General features: G+C 39.0%; 1 protein-coding gene across 1 annotated transcript in view; it reads left to right on the top strand.

Moving 5' to 3' along the window:
* The window catches only part of MAST4 (microtubule associated serine/threonine kinase family member 4), a 109,734-nt gene that overhangs the window by 30,665 nt on the left and 57,928 nt on the right, over positions 1-21,141 (top strand). The window contains exons 2-4 of the mRNA XM_075138026.1: positions 1,633-1,721; positions 13,272-13,341; positions 17,190-17,268. Coding sequence (XP_074994127.1) covers positions 1,633-1,721; positions 13,272-13,341; positions 17,190-17,268 — 238 coding nt within the window. The remainder of the gene's footprint in view (positions 1-1,632; positions 1,722-13,271; positions 13,342-17,189; positions 17,269-21,141) is intronic.

Genomic DNA, 21,141 nt, shown 5'->3' with positions numbered 1-21,141 from the left:
AGATTCCTAAAACCACATGTATATAATTTCAAATTTAAAAAGATCTCCCTGTTTGTTCAGCTTAGAAATTGCAGTGTATGTCTTAAATAAGTTTTGGCTTTTCCAGTGCTCTAAAGGTGAATCTTGCAATGATTTCATGCTTTCTCTTCTTACATAGATCTGCAGTAATGATAAGTACGTACTCATGAGTTAACTCATTGTTTAATTGATTATAATAATTAAGCAGTATGGCAATTCATTGTGCAATTCATGCAAATGAATTTTGCATTAACTCATTAAACAGTTGGGAATGGCACTCTTGCTGCTTCACAAAACATTTTTCAAGGGGAGACTGGTCTTAGTGTTTGACTTTTTTTGTATATTGCAGGTATCTTCTATACTGCTTTCATATTCAACATTTCCTCTGCCTTTAGTGTTTTTTTTTTCTCCCCCCATGTTTTCAGTATCACTTTGGGTTACTTTTGAATGTTCTACTTAGCTGTTTATGCTGTTCAACGCCATCCTTTCTTTTGCATTTTATTCAACTCACACTGCATCAAGACTAATCCGTCTTGCTTTCTGGCTGTTATATAGAGATTATAATGTTACAAAATTCATCTTTGGAGACATCTATGGAGACAAATTTGGAGGCAAATATGATCTAAATCTGCTTCCGTTGGAATCTACTGTGTTAATGAAATGGTTTTATGTATGAATTTTCCCCCTTTCAGTGTTTTTGAGTTTTTCTAAACCTTTACAGAAAAAAAATTCTGATTGCAGTGCCGTAAACATTAGCACATGCACTTAAGTTTATACACAGATACGGTCTCTTTTGACTTCAAGATATTATTTTCCTTGTGCATGAAAGTTTGCAGTGTTGGGGATTTATGTCTGTGGGAATATGCATTATAGTAGAAAGAGGAAAAAAGAAAAACACTTCTGCCAACAAATATTTAAAAACTGTATGATGTATTTAAGAAAAATATCTCCTTTCCTAAGTTTAATAGATGCGTTAATTTACTATTTATCTTACCTAATGATCTTGTGCTATGGGAAATTAGTGGCTTTGCAAATGAAAAATGTATGAGTAAAAAAATGCATTCATCTTCTTAGGCATCATCTGTTCCATTGACAAAAGGCACAGATGTGAAATTTAGCTCAATAATTAGATTTATAATTATTGTATCATTCTCAGATTGATAAATCATTGCTCTTCGTGGCATGTGATTTGGAGCTACAATTCATGCCACAGAAATAGGTCTAATCATTGGTGATTATAAGCTTGAGACTTTTTCACATTATGCTTGTATATTTGTATATATTCTAAAAAGCGTATGGCAGAGAAACAAGCTGCAGTCAGGGAAGAACATTTTGTAAATGACTCTACAGGGGAATGCTGGTCTTTGCACAGAACAGCAAAGATGCAAGCCTGAAAAGTATCCATGGTGCATTTTCTTCAGAAACGGCTGTCTTTGCCATTGTCCAGTATCATCGTAGACTTCCTGGACATGCCTACAAAAATAACAATAGCTCTGATTTTTAATAGGAGACTGGGAAGTGAAGGAACAAAGTAGCAGAATCTCAAAATGTCCATATGCGGTACATGCTGTATTTCTGATGCTAATGTCATCTTTCCTCTCTCTTTGCCCACAGCTGTAGAACAAGCAACAGGAAGAGTTTGATGGGCAATGGCCAGTCTCCAGCTCTGCCTCGGCCTCATTCACCGCTCTCAGCTCATGCAGGTGATTTTATATCTATACTATTACTGCTATTATTAAATTCTTAAAATGTCTATATGAGGAAAGGAAAACAGACAAATTCTCTACCCCACTACTCTTCTTTCCACTGTTTGTAGTAGCAAAAAGTTGCGTATCATTCCATCCAAGTTTCTGTTATGTTTAGATCCGTAAGTCCTATGTTACGGTGGGAAGCAGTCCAGAAATACCTAACATGGATCATGCAGCTATTTTTTATTTCCCCATCTTGCATTCTGACATTCTGATGCATTTTCTCCCCCTCCCTCCCTGCCTTCCCTTTCTGGGCCTAGTTCGGTGTGAAAAGGATACAAATAGCTTGCAGACATGGTAAAGGTAGTGGAGGCGGTAAGTAGGGTATTACATTCTATTCCTAGTGCTTTTGCTCCCTAGGATTTGTTGTGTTAGGCACGTTGCAGGAAATTTCTGTGCTTCACTTTACACGGCAATAAATTGATGATCCTTTTTTTTTCCTTCTAAAGCACCTGAAGCACTTAAAGATTGAATGGAAGTCCATAAATAAATATTTTATTGATAATTATTTTTTTCATTTTAAGAAAGAACATTTTTATCATATCAAAACACATTTCCTCAAAGGTTTATTGTCTCTCTCTGTTTTTTGGGCATTGTCTGTAACTACACACCAAAAGGAAAACCTCACACCAATCCTTGTATAGGCAATGACACTGAATACTTTGTAGAACTGCTCTCGGATGTTACACGAGAAGGTACAGAGTTTCAGTTTAATTTTTTAAGAGGATGGTGAGTTTAGTAAGGCATTTCCAGTTTTCTTGTGGAAGCAACATTATCAGAGAAAATATGGTAGTGGTTTTCACTCTGAGCTGCAGGCTGTCACAACCAGGAATCCAGACAACATGAAGATTTGTGCAGAGTTCAAGGCAGCAGAGCATTTAAAACAAACAAACAAAGAAAAACATGGTGCAGACTCTTTTAAAACTGAAAAATGAAATGTTGGAATGTTTGGGATCCCTCTCTGGGTTCCCCAAATGCAGAAATTGCCATTTGGAACTGGGGATCTGTGGTCACCATAGAAAGAGGCTTTAGTTGTGCTATGCTGACTTGATGAAAGCAATAGCAATAGCTTGCTGTGAGAACTAGCATGTCTGCTGCTGTGAGTGACTATACCACCCATTTGGAAACTGATGGCTTAGACCAACAATGCGTAACAGGCTTCAGAAGTATGGAGTGACCAGCACATGTTACCTGGGACCTGAATATAGGTTGTGTATTTGATAAGTGCCGAAGAGTTCCTGTCTGACAGTGGATTCGTGCTTTCAGCAAGTAATTTCATCATCTTCTTGAATCTATTTCTCAAACCATAAAAGGGGAATAATATTGCTGATGTCGCAGCTGTTGATGGAAAACTGGTACTACAAGGATTAAGACAAGTTAGTGTAAGCTCTTCTTTTCCTTAAACTCAGCAGTATGTACTGTGTATTCAAAAACCTGTTGTGGAAATTTGGCAGCTTCTCCAGTTACCCACGATATGGTAGGTTCTCTTAACGCTGATACGTTCTCCCAAGGTATGTGTGCCGAACACTTCAGCAGCACTAGGAAATCTCATATATGATGAAAATTTGCATGTGTAAGGCCGGCTCTGTTATTAGCTTGCCTCTATGTATAGTTAATTACAGTAAATATTCGCACAACCATTGGCTCCTAGCTCAGCTGCCTAGTATGCCTAGACTAGTCCCTTGAAGGGGGAATTTGAAGGTACAGCGTGTTCAGAGTCACCGTCGCCCTTGACAGGTTTTCTGCTTCGTCTAGTGATCAATGAGATAGTGCCTGGAATTGACTTGGTAGGCAAGGTTTTTTTTTTAATTTTGATTTGTACTTTGAATCACTGTGAATGTCATCCTGATTCATGCAAATAAAAAAAGATGCAAATTTTGTGCTTAAAAGCATAGCAAAGCCACATAAGTTACGAATTTTCATCTACATACACAGTAGGAGTTCAGGGTGTCAAGTGTTTAATGTATATAAATCCTTGGAAACCTTGGTCTTAAGAGATTGTGGATTTTTAGTGATGCTGTGTTCTTGTGTTGTCAGAGCCACCAGGTCTTACCTGCACTGGCATCTGCACACTCAACTCGCCTCCCTGCTCGCTGTGGCAGCCTGTCCTGGCAGCCTGCTTTCTTGTGAAGTGCAGCAGAGGATGTGGCAAGAAACAGCGTGTGCTGTACGGCCTGCTAGGTTTATTCCTGTTGTCAGTCCTTGTCTGGGAGGGGTTACTCCAAGTCAGAGAGGCCTCCTTGACTCCATTGAGAGAACCTGGTATATCTCCTGTAGAGCTAGATGATTTTAGGGTCTTTTTTGACTACGTCTGGAAAGTAGCTGGGAATGGTGAGATACTACTAGAAAAGTTCTCTGAATCGGAAGTGTTTATTTTGCAGCCTGCACCAGACCTTCTGCCAGGAGCATGTACTACAAGCCCTAAGTTTCAGAAGAACTGGAGATGACCCTCTTTAACACCTTCACATCTTATTAGTGTTTGCTGTTGAAGGAGGAAGCAATAGAAGCAGAAGAGGGAGAGGGAAGCAAAACAGTTTCCAATCCTAGAGGAGGATGGAGCAAGCTAAACGTGCAACAAAGTATCAGTGCTTGCCTTCACTGAAAACAGGTTTATTCATTAGACTATCCTTGGCTGAAGCGTGGTAATAACATGCATTTTTGGCAAATATGTCCTAGTAAGATTCTGCAGAATATGGAGGACATTGGAGAGATCCTGCTCTAGAAGAGTTTTGCATGTTGTCAGAGTTCAGTTTTGTGCAAGGAATCTGCCCAGATGAGTGCAGGTGCAACAGATTAGGCTGCTTGGATGCTAACAGCTAATCTAACTTCATGCAACATTGCACAATTGTTTGCCGCTGGGCTGTCAAAGGAAGACGCTGATTCTTGGATCTGCCTTTCAAGGGGCTGAGTCTAACTGATGATAGAGCTGAGAACTCGAGTCACTGAGGACTCTTTTCAATCCCACTTGCCCTTAGAAACATTTAGCTTCTTCACATGACACCTTTTGATTGGTCATTCTTTTCTCACTCAGTTCTGTGCAGCAATCCTTCTGACTGTAGGAGAAGGAGGGAGGTTGCAGCAAACCCAGGCTGTCAGCTTTCCTAGCTCCTTCAGTCCTGTTTCATCTTCTCAGCATCTTTATACATGCATTGAGAACTACCCTCTTTCCAGTTTTCTCTTCTTTGTTTCTATTGTGTCTGTCTTCATTACCTTGCTTCCTGCTTTAGGAAAAGCCTAACATGTTTCTATGAATCTTTAAAAAAAATCAGAAGTACTGGTGAAGACATGTGGGCTCTGAGAGTTCCACTTTACTATGCTCTAGCCCTCCCTCTTACTTTCCCTGTTCCTTGGGGACCTCAGGGACTCTGTTCAAAACACAGAATTTTCTGCTGGTTCTGGAGCGAGGAGAGGTAGTGCTTTACAGGTCCTTTTTAGTACTTCAGTAGAAAGTTGAGCTACTTTGAGCATAAAGAGTCAGATCATGTTCATCTGTCAGCCAACTGTGTCCTGGCTCAGGTAGAAGTCTGTCCTATGGTTCTCTTGCAAATGTGATTGGAAATACAAGTTTGGGACTTATTTTAATATAATTGGACATAGTGATGTATACTTAACAGCATTTTAGGCTAGAAATTATCATATTCAGTTATATCTGTCCATATGCTGCAAGATTACATTTTACTGTCTTTTCATGTCTTGGACTGAACTTGGGCTTGATGTCAGGTCGGCATCAGATTGCCCTGCCACGGCCTATCTTCTGACGTAGTTTTAAGAACAATCACACTTGCTTCGAGGTGAGAGATTGGAAGGGAGATCTCTGAGGCTGCTTTCAAGGTTTTGACACACTCTGAAGTCACTTTGCTTTGGTTTTGGAAAGGAACTGCCCAGAGGTTCCTTGTTGGGCACCTGCCTGATTCCATGAAACAGGAAAACGAAGGACATAACCTGCTGTGGTTTGAGTAATTCAAATGGAAAAATGGATAGATTATGCATGATCCTGTTTGTTCATGCCTTTTTAAAACCATTTTGGCTTCTGGTTTCATACTATCAGTGCTTTTATGCCACATCTTTTTCTCTTAGAGTACTATATCCCACTACTGTACTCCCTACTGTCAGGGTACTCTAGCCATCTCTGGGGAGAGCCTGCTGTTCCCCTTACTGAAAATAGTTCCATTAGATGCTCTTATTTAAGTGGACTAGGTTCTTGACTTCATGTTTATACCATCTTAGTTGTTATTGCAGGTCCTTTCCCTTTATTATAGGCTATTCAAGCTGCAGGGAACCGAGATTGTCAGACTTTTCAAAATCCACCCAGCATCAATTTCTATTAATTATCATCTTGATAATTTTCAGTGTTATCCTGGGCCCTTCTTGTATAGTCCTAATAAGATTGTTGGCGTTGCTTGGGAATTCAGTGCCTCGGAGGTATCTGAAGTCAGTATTTTAATTCCTTGTGAGGACACGCTTGGATCTACAAACAACCTGTTCCCTTCTACGTTAATTCATTGTTTATTGGGAGAATAGGCAAAGTACATACTTAGTTACCTTTGCTTGCATCTCATACCTGAGATGAATTTTATTTAGGCCACTGGTTTAAGCTACCTGTTTTTTTTCCCCCAAGATCTCACAACTCTGAGGGCAAAAAAAGTGCTGTGCATCCCCTGTGTCAGCTGAAGCAAGGTGCGTGAAGGCATGTTATGAATCTCAAGGTGGAGCTCTCTTAGTCCGAGTGCACTGCATTAGCACTCATGCCAGTATCTGTGGCTTTGCTCAAGAATGTTTTCATCTTTGGTATCTGCAGAGCAATCCTTTAGAGGTCTGGCTGCACCTTTGGAAACAATGTGCCATTACTTCAGACCTCCTGAAGAGCTCAGGTTGCTACTAGGTAATCGTAACAATCTACATTGCAGTTAGCCAAAAGAGATTGGATGTGAGCAGTATTGCTCTGTTTTAGAAGAATGGCTTCTTGAACATAATCGTAATTCTTTGAGGTGCATTTTATACCCACATTCTTCCTTGTGGTCCTGTTTTTCTCCCAGATGCGGTCTGAAATGAAGGCACAGGTTGTTCTCTAGTTTAGACAGACATTCTTTGAGAAGGACCGGTGGCCCAAGTCTGTGATGGTGAAAATTGCCCCATATGAGAAAGTCATATAGAGGTCCCAGGCAAATTTCTCCCCCACTCCCCAATTTTCATTGTTTGCTATGGAGATAATAGAGGATTGTTCCTACATAGGAGTCTGTTGTTAATCTTTACAGATGCAGGCTGAATTGGACAAACACTGAATACTTACGTAAAGTTTTTTAATTGTTAGCCTTACCATCTCAGTCATTCTCAGATTCACATGGTAGGAAGGGAGGGAGAGACAAGTGAGACAGCACTACACTGATGAAGTAAGTATGTTGTGCAGGGCGCAAATAGTGCACGAGTAGCACCTGTGAAAGAAGGGGCAGATTAATTTGTAAGCAACAGTGGCCATGAAGGCTCGTGGGCTATAGTAGAGTTATTAGAGCAGTAAGTAGTCCAAGGCTTGAGAGCACACAGAGAGGTATAAGGTCTGAGACTGAGGGTTAAAAAGGGCATAGGAAAAAGACAATATGTACAGCAGATATATGATATCTGTTATATACATTAGTTACTGATGCAGTACATGTAATGTCCTTTTCCTCTGTGCAGGACATGTAGCTACCTGCGGAGATAATTTGTGTTGGTGGAAAGTCAGATTTTAGTTTGCAGCTGAAGTCTCCTACTATGCCTTATGCGTACATGTAAAGATCATGAAAGATTTCAAGAATAATACCAGCTTTCACTACATAAAGTCTTTCTCTTTTTTATGACGATAGAAAATATATCTATACCAGGTCATTTCTCTGGGTTCAAACCTTTATCATTATTAGTGACTGTCTTAGGTTCGTTGTTTGGACATCCTTTGTTTTGGGGCTGGAAGCCGTTAAACCTGCTGAAAGATCCTTTTAATTTTTGATGAACTTTGAGTACATTCAGAATTGTGGGAAGCGAAGGGTTGCAGCATCAGCTTGGACAACATCTGGTGCCCTGGTCATTAATGGGCTTTTCCAGCTGACTGCCTGCTGCTGCGTAGGCAGGTCATCTGCACCACCCAGCCTGCGAAGTGAATGATTATAATCTCAGCAAGTCAGGGCATTCAGGTGTCCCCACCTTAATAGTCACAGCAGCTTGTTCCTGTGGGTGATACTAACCCCTAATGATTAATAGTCACATGTGGTGCTGTTTAATTGTATTTGCTGTAGGTACAAGATTTAGCTGTTAGGAGCAATGCTGTAAATCTTGCTTGATTGTATTTTAGTAAAATGTTTCATGTGGTGCCACTAAGACGACAGGTACTAAGGACAAGAATTGCAAGATAAGTAGGAAATTGTTTAAAGGGGAAAAGACGGGGGTTGTGCTAAAATGAGAAATATTATAAAGTGGGAGCGGAGGTTATCAGTAGCATTCTCAAGTTTTGGTTTTGTGGCCAAACCTTTTTAATCTTCTCATAAGTGACACTGGCATAAAATTACTGTAGCTGATGTAAATTTGGAAGACATCCAGTATGAAACAGCATTGGGAAACTGTGTTGAAGTGACTGAATGATTTCAAGGACTGGAATAAAAAAGTATGAAATTATATAGCAACATGCAGCATTTTGTGCTGGAGGACCAGTAACAGAAGTGTCTACTGTAAGCTGTGGACTAATCTATTATAAGGATTTTAGGAAAAGACCTGAGTGCGTTTTTCATCTGGATGGGTGACCAGATTGCAAGGACCAGTCTATTGTAGCTTTGAAAATCAGATCTCCGAAGATGTACAAAGGAAGTGATTGTCAATTGAATTTGGGAAGACTTCATGCTATTGAATCTATCCTGGTTAGATTTCATCTGGAATACTGCATGCTTTTATGGTCATACATGTTCAAGTGGGATCACGTGGGGAGAAAGGCTGGTAGGATGGAACGTGAGAGCTTGTTGTGTAAGACTGAAAGACTATTACTTGCTTGCCTGGGCAACAGGAAGACTGAAAAGCCTGTATTGTCATCTAAATCGGTCAGAGGTGTTTTCTTCATGGAATGGGAAGAGAAATACATGCTGGCCATATATACTAGAACATGAGGGTTCCTGAAGAATTGTCCACTAAGTATGGCAGGGAGAAACATAACCTTTCCTGTTGGATTCAATAAATTTATGAATACGATTACATGATGCAATTGCCTAAAGCAAAATTTAAGACCAAGGAGGTCTTGTCTCCACTTGTAATCCTTTTTCTAGGATTTTTTTAGGTTAGAGTGCTGACTGCTAATATTCTGCTCTCACTACATTAGGACTTACTGCTTGCATCAGATAAGTTCATTTGATAGATGTACTTCAGCTGCTACATTAAAATATAGTAATGAATAAAGCTGTTTGCACCATGTGTTTTAGTTGTGTTTGAATCATGCTGGAGGCATTTGTGTGTGTGCATCAAATTCAGAGTTAGTTTCCCTGGATTTTTAGCTTTAGTTCTGTGGGTTTTGTATGTTGATTATGAGTACTGGTTTACTACAGTGTATTTGAAGCAAAGAAGGATCTCTCTCATATGCAGCTTCTGTGCTGTTCTGCTTTAGCTACAGTCTGCGTTGACTGGATTTTGAGGAAAGGAGGACTAGGTTTGTAAATGAATGAAGCCTTAGTGTGTTTTCATGGTGAAATACGGGAATGCTGAAAGCTAAAGATTAAAGCAGGGTTCTGAATATCGTTTTTTAAAACAAAAAACCTGATATTTATGGAGAGGAAAATAATACAGTATTTCAATTATTCTGACTGTTGTCACATGTAGAATAATAGAAATGGTTTTGCTAAAATAAAACTTTTTATTTAGTCTTGCTTTTGGATAAAGTAAAACTGTTACAGCAATTTCAGAGCATCTTCTAGTTTAGGCATAGGAGAGGAAAGCGTAAGTGGTAAGTTACATGCAGATACAACTGACATTTAAATTAAATCCCATTAAAACATAGCACTGCCAGTATTTTAAGTAGTGGTCAGAACATGCAAAGCATCCTGGCAAACAGATCTAAGGAGCGTGCAAACCTTCCTTGCTGTTACTGGGGAACGTTGTTTGCTGGTGTGAAGCATCATTAATCCAGGTTTTGAAATAGCTTGAGCTCCTCACCTTTGAGTGGATCTGAGTGGAAAGTATTCAAAATAAGTCTGCTGCCCAGCTGTGTGTTCTGTTGACTGGCACCATTTGTTATGGTATGAAAGTCAGACCTGTAACTGCTGGTGGATGGTTTCTTGTGTATTGTTCACTTCGCAGCATGGGTTCACCACCAAGTAAACTGACACAGAGGAACGTACGACCCCTTCTTATGTGGTATTACTGTGGTGCTCATGTACTGTGATCCATTTTAAAAGACCATCAAATAATGACATCAAGACTTCAAGCAGGATTTGTCTTTGATCCATCAGGAATTTGGGATAGCAATTATCATTAATCTCTTATCCCCTCAGTACTAATAGAAAGTCATTGCATCTGAAACTGTTTTGTAAGTGGAAGACTATTAAAAATACATTCATAAAATACGATGACTATAACATACGGCTTTTTAAAAGACTTAAAACATCTTCCCTCTGTGGCAAAAACACAGGACTTCTTGAAGTTACTTACAAAACAATCACAATTTAGTTAGTCTTGATATAGTTTTCTTAACAATAGGTGCCTGCAAAATGAGTTACCCTGTGTGTTGTCATGAGGTATTGTTTTGGTATGTTGATTGTCTCCCAGTGGATGCTGGAGTTAATTACTTACCTAATGCCTGACCACCAGTCAGGTTTACTTTACCAGATCAGAAATATCGACAGTAATTGCAGCAGCATAGAGATACCCTAGGACTAAAACATACAACAGCCAGCAGATCCTAAAGAACAGCGGGATTTGACTAATAAGCAAGCACTGCACATATGGACAGAGAATTAACTGGCACTGGTTTTTATTTGACAGTCTCCCAGGTATTGACTTGCAGATGGGTGGATAAATGCTCTGATGGATGAAGGTCACGTATAGGACTCTGCTTCTAACCTATCTTGCTTTTCTGGAACACCACACCTTAAACGCATAATAGCACTAGCTGTTTCTCCATTTGGGGTTTGGATTTTCATTCTCTGTTTCCAGTCTTGTCTGAATTCTTAGACTTCTAGATAAACCGGCAGGATTTAGTATCCAGGTATTATGTATATGGCTTTACCAGTTTTGTTGTTTTAAAAGCTCATTTGCTATTGGAAATAGTGCTTGCAAATTGATTTTCCTCATAGCAGGATCTGATGCTCTTCCTGAGTAAGACTTGGACTTCTTCAGGTTTTGTCTGTAAGGAAGTGATCTTAATGTTGATTCTAGCGAGGTAGTTTGCAGCATTGTGTCTCCTCAAATCCACTGCAATAGCTACAAAATTACTGCATTCTTCCATCCTGTTTTTTGCTTCTGTGTGAAGTTTACACATATGTTCTGACTAACCAATGGATAGTTAGGCATGTCCTTGATGTGTGCTAAATATGTGTATATATTCATATATAACTTTAAAATAACTGTCAGAGGAAAGGAATTTGTTTACAAACCCCCATATGCTGGTTTGTCAAATCATTTCCTGTCAAAAGCTGTTTATGTCTCACCGCATTAAGCCCAATTCTCTGCTTTTCTACCAGAATTTAAGGTAGCTTCTTTGTCGTTTTTTCCTCTTATCTAAGTCCACGACATACTCCAAATTACAGCTAATTTTTTCTAGTGCAGTAGCTAAAGTTTGTGACCATGTTTTATCTGCACAGTGTTACAATTTTTTTTTTAGCTTATCTTTATTAAATAAGCTCTTGCAGCAGCAAAAGAAAACCAGTTAGCTGTTAAATTAAACGAACTGTTGCTCTCCGTAATTTGATATTTGCAGTTCATGCAGGACAAGATTAAATTGTGTTGCTCCCCAAATAAAGATTGAAATCTGTGCCGCTTGTATGGCTTCAGATTCCCTCTGCTCCCCCTGCCCCCGCCCCTTCAGGGAACGAAAATCCTTGCCACCTTGAAATTATCAAGGCCTCAGAAGTGTCTGAAGGGTAATGAAGAAGCTGGGGTCTTGAGGGGGAGGAGGGAATGTCAGAAGGACATAATTCAGCCGTGATAGATAAACGGGCAAAAAGAAGTTGGAGGTACTGGCTGGCGAGAGTGGAATCTTTGTCTCTCGGGGCTGTGGGAAGAGCAGCTGCGAAGATGTGATTTAAGCATAGCTCAAAAAACATCTTGCATCTGCTTCTGGCCAAAAAAAGGCAGGGGATGGGTGTTCTCTGCATTTGCTACCAATGACTCCATGATTATGCTTTCTCTTATAGAATTAATGGGATCTGTTAAGGACATTATGAGGGTAAATGCAATGTTAATTCAGAAATTTGAGCAGAAATCAAGGCCACTTGAAGTCCTTTTAAGGACTCACTCTATTGTACCGGCCTTTTCACATGTAGGTAGTAATTTTCTCCTCAAAAATTAAATGTTGACTCTGTCGTACATAGGAGCTTTTTTATCTGTTCCTTAATGTTGCAGTCTCATTTATGTCCAAAAATAAAATGCCACAGCAAATACATTACTTTTCTTTAATGTATAGTTGTTGCAGTCTGTTCCTTATTTCAGGAAAGATTGACTTTTAGATGTATGCCAGTGCTACTTTAAATCAAATCCTTTTAGCTTTTGGTGTTTTTTCGGTTTTTTTTCAGGGGTCATCTTTATTTCTTCTTCAGATACTGTGTCTCCTCTAGTTTTAGGTGCTATGCGGCGGAGGTGGCGTGGAGCAGCTCTCAGCAGCTGCCTTCTTTCTGCACTCATGCTGGTCAGCAGATTGGGTGCTTTAATATGAAGAAGTAACAGATCCTAAAGTTACAACCTGTTCCCAATGTGCAGTTGCTTCTTCTCATCACAGAGGGTGGTCGCCTTTCCGTGCCTCGGTCTAACAGAACTAAAGGAAAACAATTCCATTCAGTGTGTTTTGTCTGCTTGTTTTCTTTGAAGCTAGAGAAGAAATGAACAATGAAAAAATCACAGTAAAGCGCCTGTGGAAATGCTGTAGAGACTTTGTGTATGGGCTAAATCACGCTGATCATGATTTTTTTCTCTTTCAAATGTTTTGTGTGATTTAAAAAAAAACCACTTTGTTTCTGACATGAAAAATATGTTTCTTTCAAGCTAATACACTGGTTTTTTTAAACTTTAATTCTCAAATTAATTTAAGAATTCTCAAATTAAAGGGCTAAATAGAGGGTTTTCTATGACTTATAAAATCCAATAACTAAAAATCAAATATAAACAAAATGTGAGTTGAAATAAGATTCTACACCAGAGTTTATTTTTTCAGAGACTCTGAGAGCAGAAATTCTGGAATTAGTTTCTAACCTGCCTGGAAATGCTTGGATTAGTATTTCTGAATGTTTTTTAGTAGGTTTTTTTTTTTTCCTCTAATAATTTTTTTTTTGTGTATCCCCCCAACAGGAAACAGTCCTCAAGATAGCCCTAGGAATTTCTCTCCCAGTGCCTCAGCCCACTTTTCTTTTGCACGAAGGTAAGAGGTTGTTTGTAGTATGCAGCATGCATGTTGCATAGGAGAAATGTTGTTGGACCCAGATATTAAGATTATTGCAAATACATCTGTCAAATCTATCACTTAGAATGACAAGTGTTATCTTGCTTATGTAAGCTCTCTTAAACCCCAGTTGCAACAAAGTTGTACTGGATGATTGACACAATGCAATCATACCTTTCTGAATTCTTAAAAAAAAAAAAAAATTTTTTTAATGACTTAATTGTAATGTATTCAATTCAGACACTATCTCCTCATCCATTGCACAATGTAAGAAGTGCATTGCTTATAAGAGCACTATTATAGAGGTCCTGAGTTCAGGGCCTGATTTTACTGGAAGCAGCAATACCGTCACCATACCTTTAATACCTGACCTTGACCTGTTTCACTGTCTGTACCATTGAGACAGTCAGGTCTGTCACAGGAGTGTTGTGAGGATTAATTAACGCTAGTAGAATTTTTGAAGATCTAAAGTGAATTTGAAGTGATCTATGAAGTAAATCATTATTAAATGAACCGTAACCAAAGTTGATAGCATGTCATGGGAGACTGCCTGTTCATGCCAGTGTGGTTCCCTATCACTTAACACCTTGTCAGCCTACCTCAAATAATATGTTCATTAACTCAAAGCCTGGGAGGGTAGGCAGAGTTTATATGCTGACCCAAGGGTATATACACAAAAAATGAAATTGGAGTGCTGTGGCTTTCTTTGTCAGTAAATAGTGTCAGGCATGTAACTGTTGAATTTGCAATGAGACAGCACTTGCTGCTATAGTCTTTCTTCCTTTATTTTGGGAGTTCAGTAAAGTAGCACACACAAGCTCTCAAAAGTAAGTGCAAGGAAATGGCTTAACTCTTCTTAAAAGCTGCAAAGGGGAGAAAACTTTACTTGTGTATTCCTTTTACCTGAATCTAATTCATCTGTAACAGTAGATCTTGTCAATCTTTCTAATAGCATATGATGTCACTTTTTTAATCAACATCTTAAGAAAGTTAAGTATTTCTTTTTAATCTACTTGCTCTTGATACTATCTTTAAAAAAAGGAAAGCTATCTCTTCATAGATTACGTTTGTTTGTGAGCATATTTTTAGAAAGATTCATTAAATCCAGAAATAGCTTATAATGGAAAAAGCAGATATGAAAGACCGAGCATTACTTAGAAATACAGCAGGCAGGAAGTAGTTTTCCTTTCCCACCCGTAATCAACAGAAAGTTTAAATCATTATGTTTTTGCAAACCTTAAAATTCAAGAGGAAAAAATGAATTTGTTTACCAGTGTTTCATTTGGATTTTGACCATTTTTAGAGCCCTGTAAGAGGCTCTAAATAAATTCTTTAATTAAATGAATGCTAACACAAGAAGTTTCTATGATTTCAAAATATTTCACCCCTTAGTGGGATTCAAGAAACTTCTTTAGATCAATTCTCTATGGAAACTGGTTTTGCTCTATGTTTATAGTGAAAATGCTTGATGACACTTAAGTTTATAACAGCATTAACATAAAATTTTCTTATGAATTTGGTATGTATGTTGTGGTTGTCTTCATATAACCTGTGATAGGATGCATTTTGGTAGTAAAATGACCTGTAGTTAATGAGAGCAGTTCTCAGATTTATGACTTTGTGCCTTTTCTCTTACGTTTTGTAAAATTAATGATGATACAAAGGAAGGGAAGGACAGTGTGTGTGTGTGTGTGATAGAGCAGGTTGAAGAAGCAGAGGCGAGATGGTGTAGGTGTATGGATATTCCTTTTCCATCCACTGTCCCCCAGTCAGTGGGGATACCAAAAAGCTGGGGAAGTGAGAGGAAGGGAGGGAAAGGCAAAGGAAATGGTTTGGAAGCCTTTCTGCAGCAGCAGCAGCAAAGGGCGCTGCAGCGGGAAGGTGGCCCTCTGCCATGCTGCCAGCCAGTGTGCCAGGCTGGAGGCAGCCTTCCTCAGGCCCTCGGCAACGAGAGGAGTGTCACCTTCCTCTGCCCACATCTGGTGGGGTGATCAATGCCTGGGAATAGCCTGTGCCTCTGGTAGCCACTGCTTAGGCCTCTTCTGCTGGTACATACAAGTCCAGTATCTGTAAGCCCATGGGTAGGTGACAGATCCTGCTTTCCAGAGCTGCTGGGAAGTGGGTAGGACTGCACTGTAGGGCAGGGGCAAGCGATGTATGTGAGAATCCAGGGGAAAATGCTGTAGGGACTTGCTACCCGTTTTTCCCTTCTTCCCTTATCGATGCCTCCTATTCTCCCACCTTTGCTTCCCAGATAACTTTCTGTGATATCCCATCCCCATCCTCGATGGCCCTTCTGTGTGAGAATTGCTGTGTGATGCAGGAACCCTGTTCAATATGAGTTATTCAGTAAGGAAGTACTTTCTGTCTCACAGCTGTGGAATATATGGGTCTCACGCGTGTTTAAATACTTTCCAAGTTCTTGTTCTTTCAACTGTGAACGTATTTAGCTTGCGCAGCTAAGCCAAAATGAAGGAAAAACTCCTTTGGGAATTATTCATTCATCTGGAGGTAGCTCATGCATACCTGGGAGAAGGGAGGAGAATTAATGAATTAAAAACAAAATTATGGAGGAGGAGGAAGTTTTTTCCAGAGTTCAGTCTTTGATACAATCAGCAGTCCCTCTAGCACATGTTCTTTTTATATTTTAACACTAATTATGTACTGTAGTTTCTTTTCTCACACTGGATGTATTCAGAGTCCCAAAGACTTGGGTTGTAGCTTGTGGATGGATAAATGAGAGTAGGAAATAAGGCGTTAGAATGGAGAGAAGCAAATGTTGTTTTAGACGGTTAGCTTGAAGGGTAGGGAAGCTGCATCAAGAGGTTTAAAGTTTCTGACTTAGCATGACTTCAGTTCTCCTTTATGGAATTATACTTTTTGTGTAAATCAGGCTTGAGAGATGATCATTGTACTGGCTGTAAAACAGAGCTTCAATTCTCCCTTCTCCTTTCCCCCACTGTCATACTGTTTGTTAATAAAAACTTGTCCTGTTTTGTTATTCATGTATTATTTTGCTTTCTTTAACATATATGATACAATTGTACTCCAGTCATGGGCACCGAAATGACAGGTAAATGTTACCTCCTCAAAAATCCAAACATGGCTGCCATAGTTGTTTCTTGGTTTGTCACTTTGAATATTCAAGTTTCATGTTGTCTGTGTGTAGCTCACCTCAAGTGGTGAAGAACAGAAATTGGTTTCGGTTATGATTTGTTTGTTTTTTTTTTTTATTCTGAGTGAGCATGATTTTTGCTGCAAAATTGTTTTTCCTGATTTACATATCTAACATTCAACAAGTTTGTTTTTACCTAATCATTCTTTGCAGTTATTTGACATTAGCCTGCTTGTTTGCTGATATCCTGTACTGATGTCACTTAAGACTTAAGTGCTGCCCTTGTATTTCAGGCAGACTGTGGGAGTTATTCTGTGGTTCAGAGCATTGTGGTTTGCATTTGTTCACAAGTTTTTAATTTGCGTCTCATTAATTTTCATCTGATGGACCTGAGAGTTGTGAAGACTCCCTGTGATCCATTTCTATGTGTATTAGTGAGACACCAATTCTGTGGAGCTGTTCATTCACTTCTGGTTGTTTCATCTCATAGATTTTTTAACTAGAAAAACACACTTAAAAAAAAAAATCTGTAAGCCTAAGTCATCCTTTCTAAATGCTTGTTTACTGTGGTCCCCTGTGAAAGTTTACTCTTCATTAAAACCCCTGTTTGTATCATGCTTTTGGAATGCAGTTTTACACAGTAATATTTACACAGATGTTTCTGTATTAGGATATTGCATTGTTCATTTGACTAACCTCGGTTTCACAACAGGACTGATGGTCGCCGCTGGTCTTTGGCTTCTCTCCCTTCTTCTGGCTATGGTACAAATACACCCAGCTCAACTGTTTCTGTAAGTATCCATTTTGGTATGCTGATAGATTTCTATTACGTGCCATATCTTCTCAAATGTAGCTTGCCTCTCTTAGGAGGAGGCAATGTAGGCTTTGTTACTGTTGATAGACTTTCAGTTTATATGGGATACGAAACTGCTTTACTTCACTGAAATAGAAGAAAACTTCAGGCAATGTGTGCTTTGCTTAGAGATATTTTCTGGCAGTGAGTAGTGTTTAACTACCCACTTTTGATCTGTGGGGCAGTAGGAGGGGAGACATACTGCCTTATTTTAACCATGTGGTAGTTAGGTATCAAGTCTTAAGTGAGGCTGCCTTGATAACGAAAAGAAAGAGGAACCAATATATGACATGATTCATCCATCCTAGCTTAGACTGCTATCTTAAGATAGAATGAATCACGCATTTGCCTGTCTTTTTTCTTTGGCAATAGTGACATTAGTGCATGATAATATGTTAGATATTTAGCATTTTAGAAGGAATCCTTTTGGATGCATAATAGGATAAATATAAGTCTAATCTGTTAATTTTTGTCTGTTAGAGCAATCCTTATGATGTGATCTTGTATCAGCCCCCCTGCCATGCATGTACCATCTGAGTCGCGACATGCACCATAGCAGTGCACGAGATCCTGCTTCAATACTTAGGAGCTAGGCAGTGGGAGAAGTATGAATCTGTACTCGTGCACATCTTGCACACCTCTATACTGGAGAGGAAGTACTGGGTTGTGTTACAACGTGGAACTAAGCTGTCTGTTGTGATAGTCATACCTGAGAGACTGGGGAGATAGAGCTGTGGAGGAAGCCGTTTTGACAGTTAGATTACATCTTCTGCAGTACAGAGCTTGGTCCTTGTAGATCCAACTATGACTTTTCAAAAATTGTTTTGTATTTTTAGCCTTGTTTTTTACCTTTAGGGTTGTATCATTAACAAAAGTACTGTTATATGAATGATACATATTACCGCACACACGATAACTGATTTTTTAAAAAAAGTTTCTTTTACAATTTAAGTAAGCTTTCTCTTCCCCTGGGTGTGTTCTGTTTCTCTTGTGAAATAGTTGAGTTCTATATCCTGTACACTGATGAAACATGACCATTTTATGTTATGATCAACTCTTTTTTGATATTTGTCCACAAAGGCTTCTGGAAAGTCAAGTCAATTCTTGCTGACTTCAAACCAGGTTGAATGATTTCATGTATCTTAAGAACTGTTCCTCAGCAGCACTGATTTTTGACCTCTGCTTTCCTTCCTGTGGAGATTTTACTTTTGGCAAGCAAATTGCATGGTTTCACATTAATTCCCTAACCACTTTCCATAGTGCATGTTTGTACACTTCTTGTTGGAACTAGATCAAATATGCTGTGCTCTTTGCTTAAAATATATTGACGTAAAGGAGGTTATGTCAGATAATAAGTAATTGCCATAGTAACCCCATCATTGTTACAAGAAACAGGCTTGTGCTAGAAAGGAAATGAAAAGCTGTGTCAGAAACATATCAAAACACAGTTTTAATTTTCAGTCCATACTCATATGCTTTTTCTTTGACATCTTCAATTTTAAAATGGTAATTCTAGTTCATGTACTTCTTTCCTGCGTAAGTTTACTAACTACTGTATGCATGCTGGAATGTGGAGCAGTTTTACAGCATTTTTGCATTTCTTACAAAAGTTATAGCACTGTCATTATGGATTTCGATGTATTAACTTCTGTAATAGACTGTTGTTGAGTTCTCCCTTGATATTTCCTGACTAGACCACATTGTATAAATATTAAAATAGATGTCTTCCCTAGCATTGAACAGTTTCTGACTTGTGGAAAGAAATCTGTTTTTCCAATAAGTAAGTTTGAATTTTGTTGAAGAAACCAGCAGTGGAGAATTCATGCCATATATTTCTTAAGGTTTTTTTTTCCCCCCAAGAATCCCCTTCTGCTGATGAGCCCTGCAAAAGCACTGAGACAACCTCTGAATTTCAAATCTAGCCACTATTTCTTTGCTTCTTACTAGAGATGCTTTTCACTTTCTTTTTTTACCCATTGACGATATGCGTGAATCAGAAAATGAAAACTGGAAGTGTGTCCATCTAATTGGTTTCATGTACTTTTTCAGAATCTGAAACAGCTAGCACTGTGCAACCTTCTCCTCCACATTCTTACAAATTCTTAGAGGCAATGGGAGACCACTTCACACACAATAGCCTAAGTGTACATACAGAACGCTCCCTTTTCAGTGCTGGATAAGTAAGATTCACATTAATCCAGAGATGTATCAACTGGAAATCAGAAACAGTTTTTACACATCACAACAGAGCACAACTTTGATCTTTACAAGCAACTGAAAGTCAAAGCAGGGGCAGAAGGGTCTGTGGTAATCACGATTATGCTCAGGTGAGTGTAGCTCACCATTTCTTGTTAGACTGTTTTTTCTTTTTTTAATACTGAAAGTGAAGAGGTTGATGGAATTACCAGTTTAATGGAAGCTCATGGATTTAGAAGTGGTGCAAGTACCACATATACCAGTTCTCACAACGAAGTTGAAATTAAATGAAAATACCTCCTGCTAAGATTATTCAATTGAAAAGAAACTCTTGGTGTGTCGTATTCCAGCAAAGTTGGATGAGATCTTGCTAGTTATGAGATGCAGTTGAGATGATTGTGTGTCTTCTCGAAGAGCAAGCCTATAAAAATGATAAAGTGAGAGAATACTCAGTTGCATATTTTTGCCAGTAGACTATATTCTTGGAAGCTTATTTGGATGGGGAAATAGGGTAAGGACATGGGGAAAGAGTCTTCGGGGTTACATTAGCTGGTATTGGCTGCAAATTTGCCTTTCTGTGTTGGAAGAACAATTTGTGTTGCCATGATGCACTGTGGTTGTGCATATTAAAAGTATGTTAAATCTTATGTGATTTTTGGAGCAGCTATTCTAGAATGCCAGGAGAGCTAATTTTGTAAAGAGTTTTGCTATGAGAATTTGGATTTGTACGGAGATCAGAATTCAGACCTCCAAGAAAATGCACTCTGTGCCTGTGATGGTCCTGATACAACTGAGAGTTGTTAGCAAAAGGAAGATTCTCACTTTAATCCTGTTGGATCTAAACTCTGTGATACCTTATGTGAGAAAGTGTGTGATACGGGTTATTGATCTCCTGATCTTCCCAGAATCCCCAGAAGCCAAAGAGGTAGAGATTGATTTTATAGAAATAGCCATCTGTGATGGTCTGTATTGGGAAACTTCCGTGTGCTGGAGTATCTTTTATCTTATGGAGCGTGGCTGTAGGAAGTATGCCATGAGGTTAACTGCAACTAGCTGCCATAGTATGAGATAAGAAAGAACTTACCTAGCTGTGAGCTGAATTATGCGTGGTAATATGCTAAGGCTGAATTTCATAGATGAGTTACTGTGACTCGACAAGTTACTACCTATCCTGTGCACTGTGGTAAATTCTTGGTGTGCATGCTGCTTAGCCTGCAGCAAAGCAAGGTAATGCAATCTTGCTAACTTTAACTTGTTCTGATGTGATGCAGCCTTCCCATATAGCCCAGTCCTGTGCGAGTTAACCTTTCCCAGCAGTGGGTTTTCTTCTTTTTCACTTTTAAGAGATGACTTCATGACATATAGTGTGATAAGTAGTCTTTTCTTGAGTTCCTAAGAATTGGGATATATTCAGCCTTTACCACACAAGTTGCCAGAAAATTAGGAAGACTGTCTAGTTTCTGTGCTTACCAGCCTGGACATTACCCGCTGACCTTAGCAATGTAGAGCAATGTTTGTACCGTACGAAAGTTTATTGATTTCCCTCACGAGGGATGACATAGCAAAGAAGCTCTTACTATGCTGGCCTCCAATAAAAGAGCAGCCAGGCAGGGAC

This window comes from Calonectris borealis, chromosome Z (genome assembly GCF_964195595.1).
Source record: "Calonectris borealis chromosome Z, bCalBor7.hap1.2, whole genome shotgun sequence".
NCBI classification, from domain to species: Eukaryota; Metazoa; Chordata; class Aves; order Procellariiformes; family Procellariidae; genus Calonectris; species Calonectris borealis.
The sequence above is the reverse complement of the archived record's forward strand: the minus strand, read 5'-3'. Positions and strand labels throughout refer to the sequence as shown.